Below are 21,096 nucleotides of genomic sequence, written 5' to 3' on the forward strand. Positions count from 1 at the left end.
GCAGTGCGACGGGGCGACGGGGGGTTGGGGCGGGCAGCTTGCCCGCTCCGCCCCCCTCCCCCCCCCCCCCCCGCACCTCTCCGGCTCGCGCGGCACCTCCCCGGGGCCGGGAGCGCGCGTGCGCGGGGAGGATGCGGCCGGGCTCGGCCCCCGCTGCGGCGCTGACGGACGTGGTGAGTCCGCCCCTTCCCCGGGGGGACCGCGGCGGGGGGAGGGCTCCCGCTCGGGCTGGGCTGGCAGCGGGGCCGGGGGCTTGCCCTAAAGGCTCCCCCCCCGCACCCCGCGGCCGTTTCCAGCCCCCGCCCGAGACGGCCGCGGGGGGGGGTGGTGGGTGGGTCTGCGGCGCCGCCGCCCCGTCCTGTGGCGAGCGGGGCGGGCTAGGGGCTGGCGTTCGCCTGCGCGGTCCCGGGTGGGCGCTCCGCGGCGGCCTTCGGGCCTCCAGCCCCCGGGGGCACCTGGCGGGGGGCGGTGTCGAGGCCCCTTGGGCGGCTGAGGGGGCGAGGCCCGCCCTTTCTGCAGGGCCCGGGCCGTGCCGGACGGGGCAGCGGCAGCTCCCGCGCTGCCCCCCCCCCTTCGTCCGCCCCTGGCAGCAGCCTTCCTTCCCCGTCGCCCTCGGGGACCTTGGGGCTCTCTCCCTCGGCCTGGGCGGCTCGTGTCAGGGATTTGTCGTCAGGAAGACGTCATCATCCGTGGTGAGCCGCTGTCAAGACGCCCGCTCCTCTCTGGCTCCTTCTGCAGAGCTCTGCTTTTCGTTCACAGCGTTATTCTTGCCTTGTAATAATTCAGATAAAAAACGTCTTTCACGTCAGCCCAGGCAAACTTTTTTTTCACATGCTGGCACTTGTGGATCCCACACTCCAAGGCCTTTTTAGTGTAGATAGCTGTGTTATCTAAAATAGTTCCTGGGTTATGCTTCAGGAACCAGAATGTTAGACATTGCAATCTTGCATTTTCGTTTCTTGGAGTAAACTTTGGCACTCCAGAATCACAGAAACCTGAAAATCCCTCACCCAAAGCTGAAAGTGTAGATGCTTACTTTTTCATCAGGCATGCATATCTTTTTTTATATTTCTGCTTAGAATACCTCTAATGGAAAGAAAATTAGTCCTCTGTTTTGATTCTTTTATTTCATGAATAATGATAGCATTGCACCTGGAAGTTTCCCATACTTTGTAAGCAAACAGTTATGCGGTAAGCCTCTCCAAAGGGTCTTAGTGTAATTATTCTTACAGGTGTTTGGTGGCTTTTTTTAGAGCAATTAAGGCTGTAAAGCATTTATTTTTGTGGACTGTTAGATTGTGCAATACCCACTCTCTTCTGGATTGTCACCTTTTGTTCCTCTCTGTACTGGCACAACTGTTTTTGTAGCAATATGTTGAACTTCACTGGGAATTGATCTGGCTGAAACATTTTTTCTCAGTAAAAGGGTAATTTTCCATCTGCAGTTGTGGGGACACAGAGCAGGGACCTTGGAAGGGGGAAGAAACAGCTGGGTGGTCTCTGTGCTGGCACAAGCAGCTCTTCTGTCAAATGTGAAACTCAGCCTGGGTTCTAGAGGTTCTGTGTGTGTGTGTGTGTGTGTGCCTTTTTTTCTTTCCCTGAAGCTGTGATTTCCTAACCAAGATGAATGCACACTTAGAGATGTGCTTAATTACCTGTCTGCTCTAATGCTTAGAGCAGTCCTCGGTTTACTTGAACTGGAAGATGACCCATAAGATGCAAAACATGATGTTTGGACTGAAACAATGAGAAACAATGACATTTTACCCCAAATATTTCTAAATGGTAAAAACATAGAATTAAGACTTTCTTGTTTAGGTAGGAGATGTGTTTTAAGGACTGTGCTTACAGCAGTACTCATGTAATTGGGGTACTGGCTCCAGCAACTATGTGCTGTTGTACCACTCGCTTCCCTGCTTATTCACTGGCCTTTCATACCCTGAGCAGCTGCAGTAATTACCGGTGTGCTTGCACACTGTGGTATCATAACAGTCAATTGTAACTTGAGAAAAAGCATGTTGAAATAGCTATTCATTTTCATTGCTTCTTTTTTCTCCTTAGGTAATTCTAGAAGCTATGGATATACTCTTTAGAATAAGAGGAGGCTTGGATCTTGCATTTCAGCTAGCAACTACTGATGGTGTGTCTATAAGACTATGATAGATTTTTTTAACATTTATATAAATAACCTTTTATTAATTAACTAGTTATTACAATGTTTATTTTCTTGGTATTTCACCAGTTAAGTGCTTCTTCCCAAACCCGTGAAGATTTAAGTACAGAAAATGATATTCTTTATCTCCATTAATTTTCTGACAGTCTTTTTCCATTGTATGTTTTTTACTTTGATTTGAAGTAAAGTTTAAATTGCCATTTTTAGGTCACTTTATTTACATATTTTTCCTACTTAGGGATATGGTATTGGGATCACTTTTCAGTTTGAATCCAAAGTTGACCCTGAAATTCTAAGCAAGCAGAGAATAACTTAATGACAATATAATCCTGCTATAACCAAATTTGTTAATAATACAGTTTTGAGATTGTGGTCCAGTCTTTCTAGAGAAATAAAGATGATGAACAAGCTAAGTAGTTACCTTATTGAATTTAGGTGGGATTGGCTACTGCAGTTCCATGTGATAACAAGGGACTAGATCATATGGCGTTAAGAGGCTCCTCTAGTCCCACGTTCTTACAGTAATGTGACGTTTGCTTCAGAAAGTCTGTTCAAGGCTATCGGTGGCCACTGAGCTGTCATAGGGTCGAGTGCAGAAGGACAGTGTCTTTAGCTCAACTGTAGCTCATTCTGCATTTTAAAAGGACATGTCTTTACTAGAAACTCTGAATTCGGTGCTAGTGAACCTTGAAAAGGAACTTAGGCTCATTTCAGTTCATGATGTGGAATAGAAGTGTTGAATAGTTGGCCTAATGCATAGCAACTTTTTGTGAATTGCATCCTCAGAGAAAGGCTTTTTATTTGACTTTATTTACAGTGTAGTGAATTTCAACCACAGTGAAGCAGAGTGATATTCAGATTGTCCATGTGCACGATATTCACGCCTGTTGGTGTGACCACTCCTTTTGAAGGCAGTGAGGCTTTTCTTTTTGAGGAGTTTTGTTTGATTTTTCCAATACTGTAGTTTTTACAGACTTCTTGTGCAAAAGTCAACTAATAGTGGCCAAATCTAAGTTAATACATTACAGAAATACAATTCAGCTTAGTCTTTGATAGCTTGTTACACTTTGTGTAACTTGTTGCATTCTAAGTAACATTTTTTAATCTCCTCAGTACGGAAAACAATGTTGGTAATGTGTAAAAGTTGCTCTGTCATATCCAGTATTGGCTCATGTTTTAAGGAGTGGGTGAAACTTAAGAACTCAAGTCAAGCTCTGACAGACAACTGTCTATACCGGTAATAAAGATTCAGGCTGACCAGGGTGTGGCTGACAGTTACAGGTTTATGTTGGCCAAAATTTGGTCTGCAGCTGGAGAGAGGAGGCCCTGCTTTTCCAAAAATTTAGTATATTTTTGGTTTGTATTACTGAATAATGATATTGATCCGAAACACATGACTCGGATTGAATCTTTCCAGGATTTACTCAAAAGACTAAATAAAACCTTATGTAGAAGTTTGTCTGTACATAGAAGTTCGTTTGCAACTGTAGGCTTGGTTAAGAGTTATTGATGTGAGAATCGACTACAGTGTAGGTTATTCTTCTGTAATTCATGCAGCTCTTCGTATTTGACAGCATTTGAGAGAAACAGTACACTTATGTTCAGGCAGGTATGAATGTGAATGTTTGAGACAGACCTGCTAAGTGAAATCTCATCTCAGTTTCTCTTTACATAGCCATTTTTCTGATCATAACAGCACTTACGTTTTTATTCCAAGTCAAAACATATAAAGTTTTTAAAAATGTATGTCCAGCAGCTATAACGAAAGTGAGGGAATTTTCTAGGCTAATTGTATTCTTATTGTGTTTCAGAGGCATCAACAAAAAAGGCATTAGGATATGTTTTCAGTGATCTTGCAAACAAACTGTCCTCAGATGTTCTTGTATTAAGAATTTGCCACAGTTCAGTCTATGTGTGGCCTAACAGTGGTATGAACACTGTTCCAGAGCTGACTGATGATTCTGCCTGTAAGGAGATAAGACGATTTATACAGTGAGTATATTTAATTTATATTTTTTATAATAGATTAATTTCATATTATAGAAATTTCTCTTTCTGTTGATTCTTCAGATTTGATCAAGATGATGAGACCAAACGAAAGCTTGGCAAAAAAAAGGATAAAAAGTTACAAGATACGGTATGTGTCTCACCACACTGATAAATTATATCAGACAACCTATCATTTAAGCATTTTTAGGTCTGCCCTCCCTAGGCTTTTCTATACACAGTCAGACATTGACATGACTCAAAAGAATCCTTTTAAAGTCATTGAGACTCAGCGTGAATGCAGGGATCCACCTACAGTAGATCAGCACGTAGAAGTTTGTTTTTAAGATTACAAGTTTTGGTTGGTTTTTTTTAACCCCAAGTGTTTCATTACTGAGTTTGATACTAAATATCTACAATGTTACTTTTGCCTTTTTGGTGCATGTGGTGTTGGAGATGTAATATTGGTGTCTTTATTCTCTACAGCAGCAGATAGTCAATATAGACCTCATGTTGGAAATGACATCTTCATTAGCTGCTTTGACTCCAGTCATTGAAAAGGAAAATAAGGAACACCACTACATAAATATGACATTACCAGTTGATGTTGTTGTATCTGTTTCTCCAGAAGAAACATGGGGAAAGTAAGTGTTATCCTAAGCTTGTAATTTTTCAACTTTGTTTCTGCTTTTTCTTGAAATAATGAAGTAAAGCTATATGATTAATCAGTTTAATGAAGTAGCATATAGTATTTTTGTAATGGAAATTAACTGTGTAAATAATAAAAGCTGCTGTAGACAGCTGTTAGCTTTAATAATCTTGAAAAACAATCTTTTTGCTATCTACAAAAAATTCAGTTTATCAGTGTCTGATAAATTGATAACTTGTAACCATTGCTTAGCAAGGAATTGAGAAAGTCAGGAAAATGTTCTAAAAATTCTTGTAAGTATGTGAGTGTGTATAAAAGTAAGAGTTGGAGTGTATTTGATGAGCCTGTAATCTCAGTACTACGTTAGGGGCTGCAGCTGGCTAGGTGAAGGTGGAAAACATTAGAGTCTTCCTCTGTAATTTTTCCTTGCATTTTTTCCATAGGATTCGACTCTGAAGGATGCTAAATGGGGCGGATAAAATGCAAACAACCCCATATAGTCATATATGTAACTTTTATTTCAGCAAATGCTCATAGTGGTTGTGTTTCTGATATAAGACCAGGGTACCTCCACTTCGGAGGGTTGAATCACTAGGGAGTAGTTTCTGTGTGCAAACATGCTTTGAGTAAAGCATGGTGAGGTTCTGTCCTTCTTTGTGAGAGTGGAAGCATGGAAGTAGTAAGTTCATCAGACCAGGTGCAAATATGCATATAAGTATTGTATAACTATCAGAGCTATGAGAGAAAATGACCTTCCATCGCTGTTCTGCTTTTAAAATATTCTCCCTTATACTTTGCAGGGTACAAAATCTCCTGGTGAAAGCAATTCACAGGCAATTAACTGACATGGAAAGATGTATCATGAAATATATGAAGGGAACATCAATTGTGGTACCAGAACAATTTCATTTCATGTTACCAGGAAAAAATCACCTTGTAACAATCTCATATCCTACAGGTATTTCAGATGATCAACTGGAAAGTTACAGAAAGGTAAAGCCAACAAATACTAACAGAACCTGATTTTATTATTATTATTATTATTATTATTGTTATTGTAACTGAAGCATTGGTAAAGCTTTTCATTTAGGTAACGTAGCATAAATACTAACAGATACTGCTATTTTTTAAATTTATTTCTATTATAACTGAAGCAGTATACTGAATGTGGAAGCTTGATTTATTAGAAGTTATTTTACAAAATGTGCCAAATCTCATTTTTGCAAGGGGACAATAGAAACTTTAAAACTACATGGGATTTGGTTTAGATAGGTTTTATCTAAATTACACTTCTGGTACTGTATTCTTGGAATTTCTCCACTTCCATGGTGGAATATCAGATTACTTCTAGTGTGTTATTACTCTCAGGCTTTAACATGTGTCCTGAAAGGGTTAGGGTTGGGTTTTTTGTTTGTTTTGGGTTCTTTCTTGGGGTTATGTGTTGTTGGGGGGTTTTGTTTGTTTGTTTTGGGGAGGCTGTTTTTTGTGGCTCACAGGTGACCAGCCTTAGCTAGCTTGTTTGGTTTTTGCCTTCTGGGTTGGCACATCTAGAAAAAGGAAAATGGATGAGGTGGGAAAATGTTCTGATGTGGCAGTCCTTTCAGATTGAGACATGTACCTGGCAGATACCGGTTCAGGTCACACAGTTACACATACTGAGAGTGGGGAAAGAATCTTCTGCTGCCTTAGAGGTGTAGAAGCTGTGGGGATTTTTCATTTTCTTCTTCTGTGTGAAACATTACTGGATATATAAAACCTAATCAGTTCCTTGCATTTGCAGAGGCCTCAGGCACTGATGGCACATTAAGTCTTTACTGCTGTCTGTCTTCTGTTCACTCTTATCCGCTGATTGCGAAGTGTTCCGGTGGCTAATGTAGTTGGGTTCAGTGTTGGGTCATCTGCGTAAAATGTATTACCCGCGTTACATGCATTATCCTAGATTATCTCATCATTCCTTTCACTCTTAAGCTTTGTGAAATAAGACAATATATCTCTTTAAATGTGGCTGCTGTGTTGTAAACAGTGCTTAAGAGATTTAAAAATAGACTGAACCTGCTTAAACCATAAGCTCAGTATCTTTACTTTGTCTCAGTATGTGGTATTTGTATGTCTTCAATATTAGTTAAGATTATAATTCAGAGTGTGTGTATCTGTACTACTACATAGATAAAACAGTAATCCTTTTTTATTATGGTGTATTTTATCATACTTTCATAACACACTTGTCACTCATGGTATCTCCAGCGGCAGGCGTTATGTAACAGGCCCGCATGAAATAGTGGGCCCTTTAGATAGGAGGTAAGCCTGCATGAGCTTCCTTTGAGAGGTGAGATCTAGTAGTAAATATATATGCTGAATATTTAATTAAGCAGATTTTAATATATTAATTTTGCTAAACTGTGCTGTTAAAATTGTTTATGTCTCTATTGTTACATACAATGTGATGTTTCTTTTAACCCAAAATTTGAATTCTGCTCTTTATTTTTATTTGAACTTGCATGTAGGAATTGCATGGGTTGTTCAATCTGCCTTGTGACAGACCATATTTCAAGAGAGCAAATGCTTACCATTTTCCAGATGAACCATATAAAGACGGATATCTCAGAAATCCACATCTGCATCTTAATTCACCTGGTACAGAGTCTGGTATGGTAAGTTTAAATTGAAACACTTGTAAGAAAGTACTTTTTATTTTAGCTGAGTTTTGTGATTAAAAGAAGTAATTTAGATAGTCAGTTTTGTATAGATGAGAAAGCAAAGTAACTGACTTGGCCTTTTAAGCAAAAGGGCTTCTCTGCACAAAATGGTATTGCTTTAGTTATATTTGTCCCAAAGAAATTGCATTTTCTTGGAAAAGGATGTACACATTTTTTGCATGTATTTTAAAAGTTTCTCAGAACCAGGACAAGAAACTGAAACTATGAACAGAGGTGTTGAGGAGACAAAAACAGGAGTAACCATGTATCAATAACAACCGTTCAATTCTTCCAAAGATTCGCAGTCCCCAGCTGAAAGCTTTTACAGTGCAAGTGACAAGACATATGACTTCTCTGAAAATTGATGCAAGTGTGATCAGATTCATTTGTATTATCTCTTTCTGTGCAGATTTATTTAGTACATGGTGTATATAGTTATCACCACTATATGCAGGATCGGATTGATGACAGTGGTTGGGGCTGTGCCTATCGGTCTTTGCAGACAATCTGTTCTTGGTTCAAGCACCAAGGTTACATTGATAGACCTATACCAACACACAAGGAAATTCAACAGGTACAGAACATTTAAGCAGATTATTTTATGTGTGTTTCTGTAGATTATTTTTAAAATATCGAATTCATATATTTTAGACTTTTTGGATCTGTGTGATATTTTTCTCTCTTAAATCGAACTGTAGTAGTTCTAAATTATTATTTTTAACAAGTTTTATTATAGGAGATATGTTTCCAAATGTTTATTGGTGGCAGGTGACACTATGTGTACAAATGAGACTCATTAAAATAGTCTTCTAAATACTTCCTTGGATTAATGTTCTATTAGAAGCTCAAATTATGACATTTTCACTGTTTTTGCCAAATGAAAGGAAACAAAGAAACCGATGTGTCATACTAAAATCAGTTTTAAGACTGACTTTTGTATTCAGTGACAGCTGAATTAGTCCCCAGATGCTATGCTATGCTGCCTTTTGCAACTTTGTCTTTGAGAGTAGTGGCCTTTTTCTGGTTTTTGAACTATCCTTCGCTTCTTTTTCTATTGTGAATTCAAATGCATACCTGAATATGTTTGTTTCTGTTAACAGCACTAAATAAAAACTGTGGGCTTGGGTAGCTAATATTGTATGCCTAGCAAGAAATACTGCAATTATCTTCAGTCTTCTAAAAAGTTCTTTGCGTTATATTTATTTACTGAACATTTTTGGCAAAGTTTGATTCAGTCCATAAGACAACTTTCATCATACCTAACAGGGATGTGAGCACTGAAACTGCATTTCCTGAACATGTCTCAGTCCACACCTAAACCTAAAAGCAACTGAAGTCCATGCACTCCTGTAGTATTTTTAGACATCTAGAAGAGGCACTAGCCTTCAGGAGACTTTGTGGGCTTTGTATCCTGAGCTGAAAATGCCCCTCTGAAGTGCTGCATGTAACATATAAGCCTCAGAATGGAGAAGAGTTTAAAATAAAGCACAACCTTTGGTGTATTTCAGTGGCCTCTTCCTCAGAGCACTATTTTATGGATCCTTTTCTGAGATGCTTTGAATGGGAATCCAGGTACTTCAGCCTGCGAAGTGGCTTCTGCAGTACAAGTGGTACACTCCATTATTAGACAGCTTGGTGCTCACCACCCCAGCAAGTCTGCCTGCGGACCTGGGGTTATATTCTGTGCTTATAGGCACTGTTCTGTATTAGTTTTCAAGTGACGTTTCCAAAACAGAACTACAATGAATGAATTCAACATCCATTTGTCTGTTTTTGACTGGCTAGGTTCAAAATATATTCCCATATATATAAACCAACTTTGTTCACAATAAGTGGTGCAATTGTCTACTATGTGTTGTTGATGGTTGTTTTTCTTCTTCGTTGTGATGTTGCAAAAGGCACTGGTTGATGCTGGAGACAAGCCGGCAGCATTTGTTGGGTCACAGCAATGGATTGGTTCGATTGAGGTACAGCTTGTTTTGAATCAGCTTTTTGGAATAACATCAAAAATATTATTTGTCAGGTAAGAATCAATATCTGTTTAATAGCTCAGTAATTATTAAAAAGACTCAATGCCTTAAAATGCAAATTACAATACATGGGAGAATAGGGGTAATAAAATGGATAATAAATCTTCTAAGGGTTCCTTGTTCATAAAACCTGTATTCCTGCCTTTGGTTGTGCTAAGTACTTACAGATGAAGGCATTGCTGATTTTCTTGGGGGCTTTGGGTTCCAGTTTGGAGTTGCTGTAAATTGCCTAATGATATGCAAATTGATGTGGAATTCAGGCTATTCCTTTGCACCACAAACATAATTTTTGAAGCAGGCACACAGTCTGGCAGTCACAATGAACTGAAAGCACATTGACAGTAAATCATTACTTCATCCACAGAGCTAACCTGTCAGTTCAGGATTGAGGCAAATTGCTGAGCAGCCTGGAAATAGTTTTCTCTTTTCTGGGTTTGTGTGACAGATAAAACAAGGGATTTGTTTCTGTTCTGGCAATCTGACACTCTCATACACAATAAAGAACCCAACAAATATATTTGGGAGAAAAAGAATGATGTTCAGCATTTATTAGAAGTTAAATTACTGGATTTTTATCATTTAGGCAGCACTAAGCAGACTAACAAATCCCTGAATGTTTTGTGATTAAATACAATCACGAAATAAAGAAGATACACTAACTTAGCGTTTATGAAAATTCTAGTCGAAGTACTACTCGTGTTTATTTAGAGTAAATTCTACTGTAGATATTCTAAAAGAGCAGGTGAGCATGGTGATGGTGATCCTTAATGGTAGGAAAATAGTTCAGTTCTTCAATATTTTGTAAAGCTTTATGCAGCCAATTTTAATCTTTTTTGTTCCACAGCTTATATTTGCAGATGATCCACCTATTATTATTTAACAGCTGTGACAGGCTCTGCCAGTATGAAGGTTTTTATTCCTGCACATAAGAATATAGAGTAGATGCCTTTGTGAACTCGGTAGAATTGCTCATAGTGCTGTTACAAGGGAGCACCAGTGTTTTTCAAGATTATGAAAAGCCAACATCACTACCATGTTGAGAAGAAGAAATGTCATGCATATCTTTCAGCTGGTCACTAGCAGGGGATAGCATTTTTGTCTTGGGCTTATTTCCAGCTAGCACCTCTAACTCTTTATGGAAATAACACTTCACAGCTGCATCAGCAGCACTAGTACTGAATCCATTATTGTAAATGCACCATTTCCCAGAGTTCCAGTTTTGTATTCTGTCTGCATTTAATCCATCTCTTCAGGAACTTGAGAAGCAGGCACACAAGCTTTCTTTGGGTTTTCAAAAGGTTAACCACTATATATGAAGAAACATAAAGACAAGCTGTTAAAAATATCTGTATTAATTTCCTTGCCTAGTTTCTGTCACCACTTTTGGGAGTACTGTCAGTCTTCTAAGGGGAATACGAGTCTCCATCAGACATACGTCTTCAGCTCCAAATCCTGGAGTGCGTGCATGTATTAGGAGCGTGCCTTTTTCTTCCATGTAGACTTCTTTTGTCTGGGGCTGGTCCCCATAGTTGAAAAGGAAAGCAGGGAGTTTATAACAAAGCTTAGTTCAATGTTGCTTTGAACAGATTACTAATGTTATTTGAGATTTGATTTTTAAGGCCAACTCTGGTATGCGTACTGCAATTGCTTGTGCAATTACAGTGGAAACCTGTCTTAAGAGACGTCATTATAAACACCTTTATCAACACCTTATTTTTGTTGTTTCTGATGAAGTTCTGTTACTTCAGACTTCCCCTTGCTGACAGATGTAGCCAGTCTGTTTTTCAGACGCTTGAAGGGACCCACTGGGGTTTACCAGCTGTCCCCACTGTGGGAGACAAGCAGCAGACACGTTATAGAAGCTGGGTGACTCCAGGTGCTCAAGCCGCAACTAGGCTTACAGCAGATTCTTTGGTCCAACCAGAATCTGTAAGTTGTGTTAAAAAACTTTTTTTTCAGATTGTCCCAGGATGTTTACACAGGAAAAGTCTAAGCCACTTTCTAATCAGTTACCTATGTAGTTAACGGGTATAATGGATAATTAGAGAATTAAGCCTAGTGAGGATTTCAAATCTATTGTTGTTTTTCTTACCTAGCCAGGGTTCTGAACTAGCGTTGCAGGGAAGAGAGCTTGCTAATCATTTCAAGACTGAAGGAACTCCAGTTATGATTGGTAAGTGCTCAAGTATCGAAGAATGCCAATGACAGTGCATGGCCTCCCTATGCTGAATTTCATCTCAATTAAAAACTCGTTCAGTTTATTGTACAAGAGTTAATCAAAACTCTAGATGAATTAAAAATTATGCTTTTCCCAACAGAGCCTGGAAAACGATGCAATTTAGTCTGGCTGGTATCTTTTCACTCAGTATTTCTCCCAAGCTCAGTATAAAACCTGGTAACAAAAGTCAATCTGAGTGGTGTTCTTCAAAACTGCTGTTAAAGTCAGAACTCGAGAGCTGAGTTCATACAGTTCCCCAAAATTTCCCATGACAGAAGAGTAGTGTTTATCTGGCTTTGAAGAGAAGGGTATCATCCCAGTTCTTTTTAAGACCAGTTTTAATAATATGAAATGTTGGTAACATAAGAAATGCCATTCGTAACAATGCTGTAACTTTAATTGAACTATTTCCAAGACAGCTGTGGCTTAGAAAATGAAGAATATTGAATATATGGTTTTCAGCTTTAACAAGATTTTAATTTTAGCAGTTCTTGCAATCTGTATTTAGCACTCCATAAAGACAGTGTTACTGTCTCAAAAAGTCTAGATTTTGGTATGAAATATTTTTGGCCTTTCAGCAGCCTTTTTGTCTGAATTTCAAGAATTTAGAATCCTATATTGAAAAATCTTTTAGTCTGTAACTTATCCTTCCCTGTAATGCTTTCTTGTAGATTGGTTTAATTGTTGTTGTTGTTGTTGGAGGGGCGGAGGTTGGCTTTTTGGTGTGGGTTTTGGTGATTTTTTTTTTTTCACTTGTGTTCTTTTGGGGTTTTTGCAATTCCTATCTGTTGTGTGGAGTCATTACTACAGTATCCCAAGGACATAAACTCCTCATGCTATCTGAAAGAAACATGCAAGAGTTGACCTGTAGCCAGCTCATCAAAATATCCCCTTTCCCTGTTTGCAGGCTAGAGGAAGGGGAGTTAGAAATTACTACTCTGCCCCTAATATCCATTGATGGAACTTTAGTAGAAAACAGCAGATAATCCTTATCCAGAAATTCTGATTTCTGTTCTAATTTTAGTCCTTTTACAACCAGGAAGTTTTCCAGATCCCTTTTCTACAGTTAAGTTTCTTTAAAGAAAGAGTGAGCAAAACAGATGTTTGAAATATTCTTGACTTCATGTGGTGGAATTGTTGAGGATTTAACCCGCCTTGCTGACATGGAAGAACTTTAGAAAGTAAATTCTCTAGTTGTAGTAAGTAAAGCAAAATAAGTAATCTTCCCTAGTTGTAGTAAAGATATGTTGTTTAATAATGTAAAGAATCTTATGTAGGACAGCTTCAGAATCATTTTGATAACCAAGCTAATCTGTTAATAGAAAGTGTTGGTATACTTTTATTTGGCTAAATGTGCAAGCCTAAATCTCAATGAAAAACTTTTAGTAATTTGTGTTCCTCCTGTTTCAGGTGGAGGTGTTTTGGCTCACACAATATTAGGAGTGGCTTGGAATGAGATTACAGGGCACATAAAATATTTGATTCTAGACCCACATTACACTGGAGGAGAAGATCTGCATGTTATTTTGGAAAAGGTGAGGCTTGATGTACATATATATATATACACACATATGTATGTATATATGTGTATTTTGGCATTAAACAAATAATGTACAGCCAAATACAAATTGGCCATTCTATGGCATCTCCATTCCTTACGGAGGCAGTGCAGATCCCAGTTAACCTGCATATAAGCTACTCTACTGTTAGCTTCTGAAACTTATTGTCTTTAGAGAAGATATATTGGGTCAGCAACCACATAAAGTTGTTATAGTACAAAGAAATGTTCTTCACTGTCTCTGAATTAAACCATCTCCCCTTTTACCCAGTAGTATATACAATAAATGTGTTTGGTATTTTGAATGGAACAGAAAAATCTGTTCAGCCTGTAAAATGCTGTTAATGAAGCAGAGAAGATAACCATTTATTTAAAATGTAAATTTTATTTTTTTTAAATCCAACACTAGGCATTCTCAGATCAGGCCTTGAACTAAGTTTAAAGGGCAGGTACTGAGCTGTTTTGAAAAACTGGGAAAACTCTAAAGCACTAAAGGATATGTACTGTTATATCCATATTTAAAGCTACTAAAAGGGATGACACAGCACGTTACAAAACAGTAAACATATAGCATCAGAAATGTAAACTGTGGCTAAATGATCCTACATGTGTTAAGTAAAGTAATCAGTTTCTTTTCTGTTCTTCATGTTAAGTTGCAAATAGCAACTTTTATTTTGTATCTTTATTTGACACCCTTGGGTTGGGCCCAACTAGATGAGCTGTTGAAGAAACATTTTGCTAGCCCTATAATGATTAAAGCTTGAAAGGAGTACAGAAAGTAAGTTACTTCCAACAAACATGTAGAACCAAAGGCTGTTACAGCTACAAGGTGCTCAGGAATGGTCCAGGAGGATAAAATGCATGCAGAACCCCCTTTCCTCATCCAAAGTGGTAGGGTAGGGGAGGAATTAAGGTGGACTGAAAGTTTGTAGCTCTTTTCTTCAAAAGCACCTCATATACTTATGTAGTACTCTGCCATCTTAAGAGCTTTGTTTTGACTGTTTTTCTGCTAAATCATGATCAACAGCACACCTTCTGATATTAAGAACTTTGCCTCTGAAATATCAACTATTACTAAAGAGGGCAAGCATTCAAGACAAGAGAAATGGAAACTGCGAGAATGATAAGAGTTTCAGAATAATATTAGTCTCTCTGTAGCATGGAGGGGGGAGATGCTACTGTTTTGGAAGTGAGCTAGGGTGGGGAGGGGGGAAGGAGGAGAAAGAGACTTTGCAAAGTGTTTTCTGTTAATGTGTTTCCAGGCATGTAGAGAACTTTCTGAAAATTGTGTGTTGTTGCATTCTATAGATATTTGAAAATAATTCATACAGCTTAGATTAAAATTAGTAAAATAAAATAGGTCCAATAGTAGTAGACAGGAAAAACAGAATTCTTAGTAGATTTAAATGCTGTCTTGCTTTTTCTTGGACAGGGCTGGTGTGGATGGAAGGGCCCAGAGTTTTGGAACAAGGATGCCTATTATAATCTATGCCTACCTCAACGACCAAAAACTATTTAAATTCCACTGTTACGCTGGAACATGTTAAGACAGAATACTAGCTGATCTAGATATAACTGTCTTGTTATTTATCAAAATAATGCTTTAAGTCAATCAAAACCCAGCTGAAATAGAAATGTTGCTTCAAGTAATTTAAATTAAGAAATTTTTTTTTAATGAAACCTCTAAAAATATGAGTTGTCTGATATGAACTGTATTTCTTACAAATACATTTATTAGGTAACAAATATGCTCTTCTTTCAGCTAGGACAACTTTATGTTTATACAGCATTTTTTGTTATGCTAAAATCTTTACAGATTTTTATTTTATGCCCAGTCCTTTTATTTTATGGAATTCTTTCTTGCCCAAAAGATGAACTGTCCTTTACCTTCAGGTTCCATATAGCCAGCTGTCTTGTGCACTATGAATCTGTTCAAAGGCATTGTTTGCTGCTGGTACTGTTGATAATGGCATTGTAGAAGGGGAGTGGGAAAAAAATAGCTATATGTACGGAATTTTATGAACTTTGTGTAAATACGAGAACAGAATAAAATGTGAGTGAATTGTATGCTCATTTGTTTATAGCTGTATGAATACAACTATTCTAGGAAGAAAAAAAAAACCAACACAAAAAAACCCACAGCAGAGCAGTCTTCTGTAAGAAGCAAAAGTTAACAAGCTTTCCTCCTTCTCAGAAGGAGACAGTGTACCACTATACGCATCTGGCTGCTCAATGCATAGTCCAGTCATGCTTCTTCAGACTTTGGATTCCCCTTGATTTCATTTTGGGATTACAAGCTTTTTCATTTGTCAGCTAGGAGACAAGATCCATCTTATCAACAAATAAGAGTAAGTCTGTAACTAATCCATCAGTAAAAGTACCTATGATTTTTTTTTTTCTCCCCATCCCACCATGTTAAAGCAGCCTTTTCAGTGGCAGTCTCCATGCACTACCCATTTTTGGCAAGACCGCAACCTTAAATACGTATGCAAGTTGATCCTTACTAGCAGGCTTCTACGTCCAACTGCTATGTATCTAACACCAACTTTATTTACTTAAATGTTAGAAGCATTAAAAAAAAAAAAAGACAAATACTCTGAATTGTAGTAAGCCAACAGTATTACACACCATCCGATCTTCTCCTCTTCCTGCTTATGGATCTGTTGGTTTCACTTTCTTGGTTCTGTGCAGCTGGATCCTCTCTCAGCAAGCCATGTTTGTCACTTAGGGAGTAGCCAGACTGTCCTCTCAGTTTCATTGTCTGTGTGTGCTGAATTGTTGTGAGGAACTTGGCACATTCCAGAAACCCATAAGCCAGTGCAAGGTCTGCTGCTGTTTGTCCGCTGTTGTTGCACAAGCTGAAACACAGAATTAACAATAACCATTCAATTAAATTGGAATATATATTATGAGCAAGCACTTATCAAGATTAATTAACTGGTAACTTTAGACAGAGGTATAAAAATAAGTACAGAGAATCAATACTAAAAAGGCTTGTCAAGGGTAGCATGGGGCTCTACTCATACAGAGGGCTGGTATTAAATGCAACAAGGAATAATTATTTTAAAATACATTTGTCATCAGGCTATGACTGGCTTAGCATATCAGAAAGGCAAGAGGAAGGTGAGCACAGCATTAGTCAGAATGGAAAACTAACAAGGAGAACTTATGATCAGGAATACTGTCTTAACAGTTACTATAGAGGTCTTTAATGTGGAACTAAACAACAGCATATGGTCTATGCTACTTTGGTGTATATAGCAGTTTTTAATACTGCTCTTATAACTATAGTCATGCTGTATTTACAGTCTTAGCATGCGCACTCTGAACAAGAAGAAGTGCTGTGTAAAATACATGTATCCTTTGATACTGTTACTGAAATGACTAAATGTAGCTCAACTTACTCAATTTTGGCATCACCAGCAACAAGGAGAGCAAGACATTCCAAACTCCCAACTTTTGCTGCTTTATGAATCGGGGCTTCCCCAAGGCAATCCTGAAAACACAATTTATATATAGCAGTCATTTGAAGGAGGGGGAATAGGATGAAGCCATCTTGTTCTCTAACATGACTGTTTATGGAGAGTTACTCTGTATACCAGTCTGTTGCGAGTTGAGAGATCAAAGGAATATAGCCAGTAAAGTGTACTGGGTAACTGCCATTAAATGGTTACTGCATTCATGACAGTGAAGTAGAAATACTGTCCCATGCAATACTTGTTGTTTAACCTTTACCTTCTAAAAGATTATTTACCCAGAATACACTCTATGCTGATTAACAGCATCTTTTGGCACCATTCAGGGATTGCTGTGACCAACAGCTTGCTGCTACCAGCTCAGAGATGTAAGCAAATTAAACTTTGCAGCTAGAGGAATGAATCCTTATGTTTACGGGAAGCAGGGGCAAAATTTCAGAGGAAAAAGGAATACCCATTTGTGTAAAAGAATTAAGTTTTGACATCTGCATGCAGCACTGTAAGTGTGAAAACTGCATTACATGTAGCAAATGAAATTGATAACACAATATAGACAGGATTTCTGGTTCATGCTAGAATAAAGTTACTGTAAAATAAGCAACCCCAGATACCTCATGCTGTGTATATAAAACCTCTCCTAGATAAAAAAAAATACGTAAATAATATAAATTGGATTTACTGACATGCCAGATTAGAAGTGGAAGAAACAAAACTTATGCATTTTTACCTGTTGGTTCAAATTCGCTCCTGTCTGCAGTTGCCAAAGTAGGAAAAAAGCTTCACCGCCACAAGCAGCCAAGTGAGCTGGAGACTGACCAAAGGCATCTGCAGGTGCGTTCACACTGGTTCCTGCCTCAAACAGATTGCTGAAACTACCAGACTAAAATAAACAAGATACCAAAAAAAAAAAAAAGAGAGAGAAAAGCACAATGTTATCGCCAGTCTAAGCCACGGCAAGTCTAAGAACGCTGCACCACAGCAGAAAACATTCCCCCCGCAAATCATCGGACCTTCGTGTTCCTTGAGGCTGCCCTTTTCAACGAAGCAAGCCGAGCGTGGCTTTTTTTGGCTTTTAATCTCTTAACCAGAAGTACCGACCGACATCGGCAGCGCCCCAACGCATCTAGCAGCAACGAACTCCAGGCAAACTCCGCTTGCTAACAGCTGCGGAACTGGGCTCCCGCTAAGACAGAACCGACCTTGCCCAAGCCTCACCTCTGAACTGCAGTCCAGCATCAACATTGCCGCCCTTCGGCTGAGGGCAGCCGGCTCTCCGGGCTGCGGGCTGGCCGAGGCAGCGGGGCCCGGCACGAAGCTCTCCCTACCCGGCGCCTCCCGCGCCGTGACCCACCGGCGGACCCTGCCCGCAGCCCCGCCCACTGCTGGGAGCCGGCTGCGGCACGTACGCAAACACGAGCACATGGGCGGGAAGCCGCCCGGCGGGCCCTTGATTGGCCGCCCCGGGGCCGCCGCCCCGCCCCGCCCCGCCCCGCCTCGGCCTGGCGGCGCGGTGCCGGGCAGCAGGGCTCGCGGCAGGTGGGGCGGCCATGGCGCGCGGGGCGGCCCGGCACGTCCCTCGCACGTTGGCGCGCGCGGAGGGCGGGAAAGGCTCGTCTCCCGCCGGAGCGGGGAGGGAGGGCCCGGCCGTGAGGAGGCCGTGTTCTCCGGAAACTACCTCCTGTCGCTGTCGCCTTCACCGTCGCCGGGGGACACGGCTTCGGCCGAGACCCAGGCCCTTCTGGCCAACCCTGCTCTGCCTCAGCCCTGCTGTCCGCTTCGTTCGCTGCTGCCAAGCACAACTTGCGCAGCGCTTCTGCCGACGTAGCTTGGCGCTGGCTTGGAAAGTGTACATCGAGGCAGGCTTGGATCTAGGAAAGGAAAAAAAAAAGAGGATTCCCCCCAAAAGCTTAAGTCAGCACAAAGAGATCCCTGCTGTCTTCCCGCCTGAGCTCTGGCACTGGGTGAAGGAGGAGACCGAGCCGGCACAACAAATGCAGCTGCCTGCGAAGCCCGAGGCTCCCCCTGAGCATAGGTTCATCGCCAGACTGAGTGGGGCTGGACGTGGTGGTGATCGCAGGGGTTGGGAGACACGCCTGTTACACCTCTGTTTCAAAACACCTCTGCAAAAACATAATTTTCCTTCCCGCTTCCTTGAGCACTGAATGTCCCAGAGAGGGTCAGGCCGTATGGGCCAAGGTCACAAACAAGCTTTCCACCCATAGACCTGTCTGTGCTGGAAATCAGAACGAGCCACAGCTGTACTCAGTTACCGCCAGAAAGAATTGCTTGGAATCTATTTTGAGCATGGAGGCAGTGACGTTTCATGGTGAAACCTGCCTTCCCTCCGCAGAGCTTTGTACCCAGTGTCCGTGGCTGCTGGGGAAGGCAGGGGTGGAAGAGGTGAATGCCCACGCGTGGGGAAACCACAGTCTCCATCACCCACTGCTTTGAATTTTAAAAAACAACTGCGTAACTTCGTTTCACACGGACACAGTCTCTGCTCAGATTATGTTTAAAAGCAACTGCCCATCCTTTCTGTGCTATAAAATCCAGTTTGACAGAGGATTCAATTACCACTAATCATGCTTCACAGTTAAAAGCCCGAAGAGCACCCTAACCCAGTGTCCAAGGTACACAGTTCTGCCTCCTTACCACTATAGTATTTCCTTCTGTCTCCTTACTACTATAGTATTTCCTTCTGTGTCAGATGCCTACATGTTTGTTGTGGAAGTTACTCATAATCACTACCATCATTAAAAAAAAAAAAGGAAATCAAAAGTCATGTGTTTAAGAAAATAACAAAATTGCATGGTTTTGATAAACAGAGTTGTTAAGGGAAAAGAAGCCTAACATTGTTCCTTTAGGGTATATATCGTTTTGAAATAAACGCACAAACATCATGACAATTACCTCCTGCTTCTCCTTTGGGAAAGCATATATAAAGTATTTAAGTAGTGGAATATGAACATACACAGTATCATTTTAAAAGGTACAGAAATCCAGGTAAATAGGCAGTGTATCAATTCAGCAGAATTATTTCAGTGACAGTTTTCACCTCTCCTTTCATATGGAAAGAAATACACCTGTGTAATTACCAAATGTTTATTTTCCTGAACAGCTAGCCAAGCAAATTAGTTAATAAACACATAAAATCCCTACACTTCTACCTAAGCATTGTTGGGGATGAAATACCTCCGCACAGATGCCAGAAATACACAGTCATTGTTTACGCAACTATAAAGACTCTTCTGAAAACACACATATCCAAAAGTAGCTTAAGACTAAATAGTCCTGGATTGCCCAGGAGGTTTTTTTTTAAAGACCTTCCCTCCCCCACATTACCTCAGCAATTCGTAGGTTTCAAGCTGCATCCGAGAAATTCCATCTTTCCAGCCTAACCACCTACACAAACCCTCACATCCTGCCAGCCACGACTCTCTTCAAATTCTTCCTATTAATTAGTTCTTGAGCTTCGTGCCACATTTTGCTCACCTCATTAGTGCCTGCAAAACTCTTCTGCCCCTGAATAACTACATACTTGTATTGGTTATAAACACAGATGCAACAATTTTCATCTATTTTGTATGGCCCAGCCCAAGGGCCACTTAAGGACAAGGCTTCCTGACTACAGCTGTTCTGGAAGATAACTCGCTAAAAATTCCTCTGCGCTTCCTATCTCTGACTACACATCTTGCAGAGGCATCAAGAAAATGAAATTGGAAAAACTGGTCCTAATAAATGTGTGTAAGCAATCAGGTAAACCAAGGCGTGCTGTTGGATCTCACACCCTTCAGCATCAAAAGCAGCAACGCAGCCCAGCGTTAATTGCCTTTGCTGAAGGCTATCATTGCTTTCACAGACTGTTCTTCACTCTGCCTGTTAAATCAAGTAATTCACTGATGCTTTAAAAAAAGTTTATTTTCCTGTAGACTTCTTAGGCTGTATCATCTACACAAAATGAATCAGGGTGAGTTTTAGGACGTTTTTGGCACTTAAAGTTAGTTGGGACTGTTGGAAAACATCATGCGGAGCCCACAGGTTTAACCACACAAATCCACAAGCATTATGCTCCTGTTTTGACTGTTGCCTCTGTCCCTGTTGCTATAGAAACAGATTGCACTGCCAAAAATGGAAGGATGATAATCCTCGGGGAAAAAAAAAAAGCAAAAAAAAAAAGCCGGAATGCAGCTAAAGATAATTTTAAAAGCACTCTCACAGCATTTTGGTATTATATCCCTTTTTATAAGAGAGACAGCCAGAAGCTATCAACAGAAGTGGAAACAATGCCTCACATTTCAGGAGAAATCAGC

The 21,096-nt window shown here is 40.2% G+C and overlaps 2 protein-coding genes across 4 annotated transcripts; one reads left to right on the plus strand and one right to left on the minus strand.

Annotated features, from left to right (window-relative positions):
• The first annotated feature begins 105 nt into the window (after nucleotides 1–105).
• On the plus strand, nucleotides 106–15,377 carry UFSP2 (UFM1 specific peptidase 2). 3 transcript variants are annotated; one of them, XM_075027461.1, is made up of 12 exons: nucleotides 106–173; nucleotides 2,062–2,140; nucleotides 3,985–4,165; nucleotides 4,244–4,310; nucleotides 4,646–4,803; nucleotides 5,609–5,801; nucleotides 7,313–7,459; nucleotides 7,914–8,078; nucleotides 9,403–9,527; nucleotides 11,631–11,707; nucleotides 13,163–13,287; nucleotides 14,743–15,377. In XM_075027461.1, exons 1-12 carry the CDS (start codon nucleotides 132–134, stop codon nucleotides 14,827–14,829), a joined length of 1,446 nt encoding a protein of 481 aa, XP_074883562.1. In that variant the 5' UTR covers nucleotides 106–131; the 3' UTR covers nucleotides 14,830–15,377. The 3 variants fall into 3 exon arrangements, with proteins under 3 accessions (XP_074883562.1, XP_074883571.1, XP_074883579.1); XM_075027470.1 differs by having other exon boundaries at nucleotides 4,649–4,803; XM_075027478.1 differs by lacking the exon at nucleotides 106–173 and adding an exon at nucleotides 427–692.
• Nucleotides 15,378–15,838: 461 nt separating this feature from the next.
• Nucleotides 15,839–18,223, minus strand: ANKRD37 (ankyrin repeat domain 37). The gene is made up of 4 exons (XM_075027545.1): nucleotides 18,002–18,223; nucleotides 17,514–17,666; nucleotides 16,715–16,806; nucleotides 15,839–16,168 (listed from the first exon to the last, which is right to left on the minus strand). The coding sequence occupies exons 1-4, from the start codon at nucleotides 18,206–18,208 to the stop codon at nucleotides 15,931–15,933; spliced, it is 690 nt and encodes a 229-aa protein (XP_074883646.1). The 5' UTR covers nucleotides 18,209–18,223; the 3' UTR covers nucleotides 15,839–15,930.
• Nucleotides 18,224–21,096: the final 2,873 nt, after the last annotated feature.

This window comes from Buteo buteo, chromosome 1 (genome assembly GCF_964188355.1).
Source record: "Buteo buteo chromosome 1, bButBut1.hap1.1, whole genome shotgun sequence".
NCBI lineage: Eukaryota > Metazoa > Chordata > Aves > Accipitriformes > Accipitridae > Buteo > Buteo buteo.

Excerpts from the sequence above, each read along its gene's own strand:
- UFSP2 (XM_075027461.1), top strand. The coding sequence starts at position 132 with ATGCGGCCGGGCTCGGCCCCCGCTGCGGCGCTGACGGACGTG. Across the intron at positions 2,141-3,984 it reads TCAGCTAGCAACTACTGATG|AGGCATCAACAAAAAAGGCA; the intron begins GTGTGTCTATAA and ends ATTGTGTTTCAG. Across the intron at positions 4,166-4,243 it reads GAGATAAGACGATTTATACA|ATTTGATCAAGATGATGAGA; the intron begins GTGAGTATATTT and ends TTGATTCTTCAG.
- ANKRD37 (XM_075027545.1), bottom strand. The coding sequence starts at position 18,208 with ATGTGCTCGTGTTTGCGTACGTGCCGCAGCCGGCTCCCAGCAGTGGGC. Across the intron at positions 17,667-18,001 it reads TGCTGGACTGCAGTTCAGAG|TCTGGTAGTTTCAGCAATCT; the intron begins GTGAGGCTTGGG and ends TGTTTATTTTAG. Across the intron at positions 16,169-16,714 it reads GCTGGTGATGCCAAAATTGA|CTTGTGCAACAACAGCGGAC; the intron begins GTAAGTTGAGCT and ends TCTGTGTTTCAG.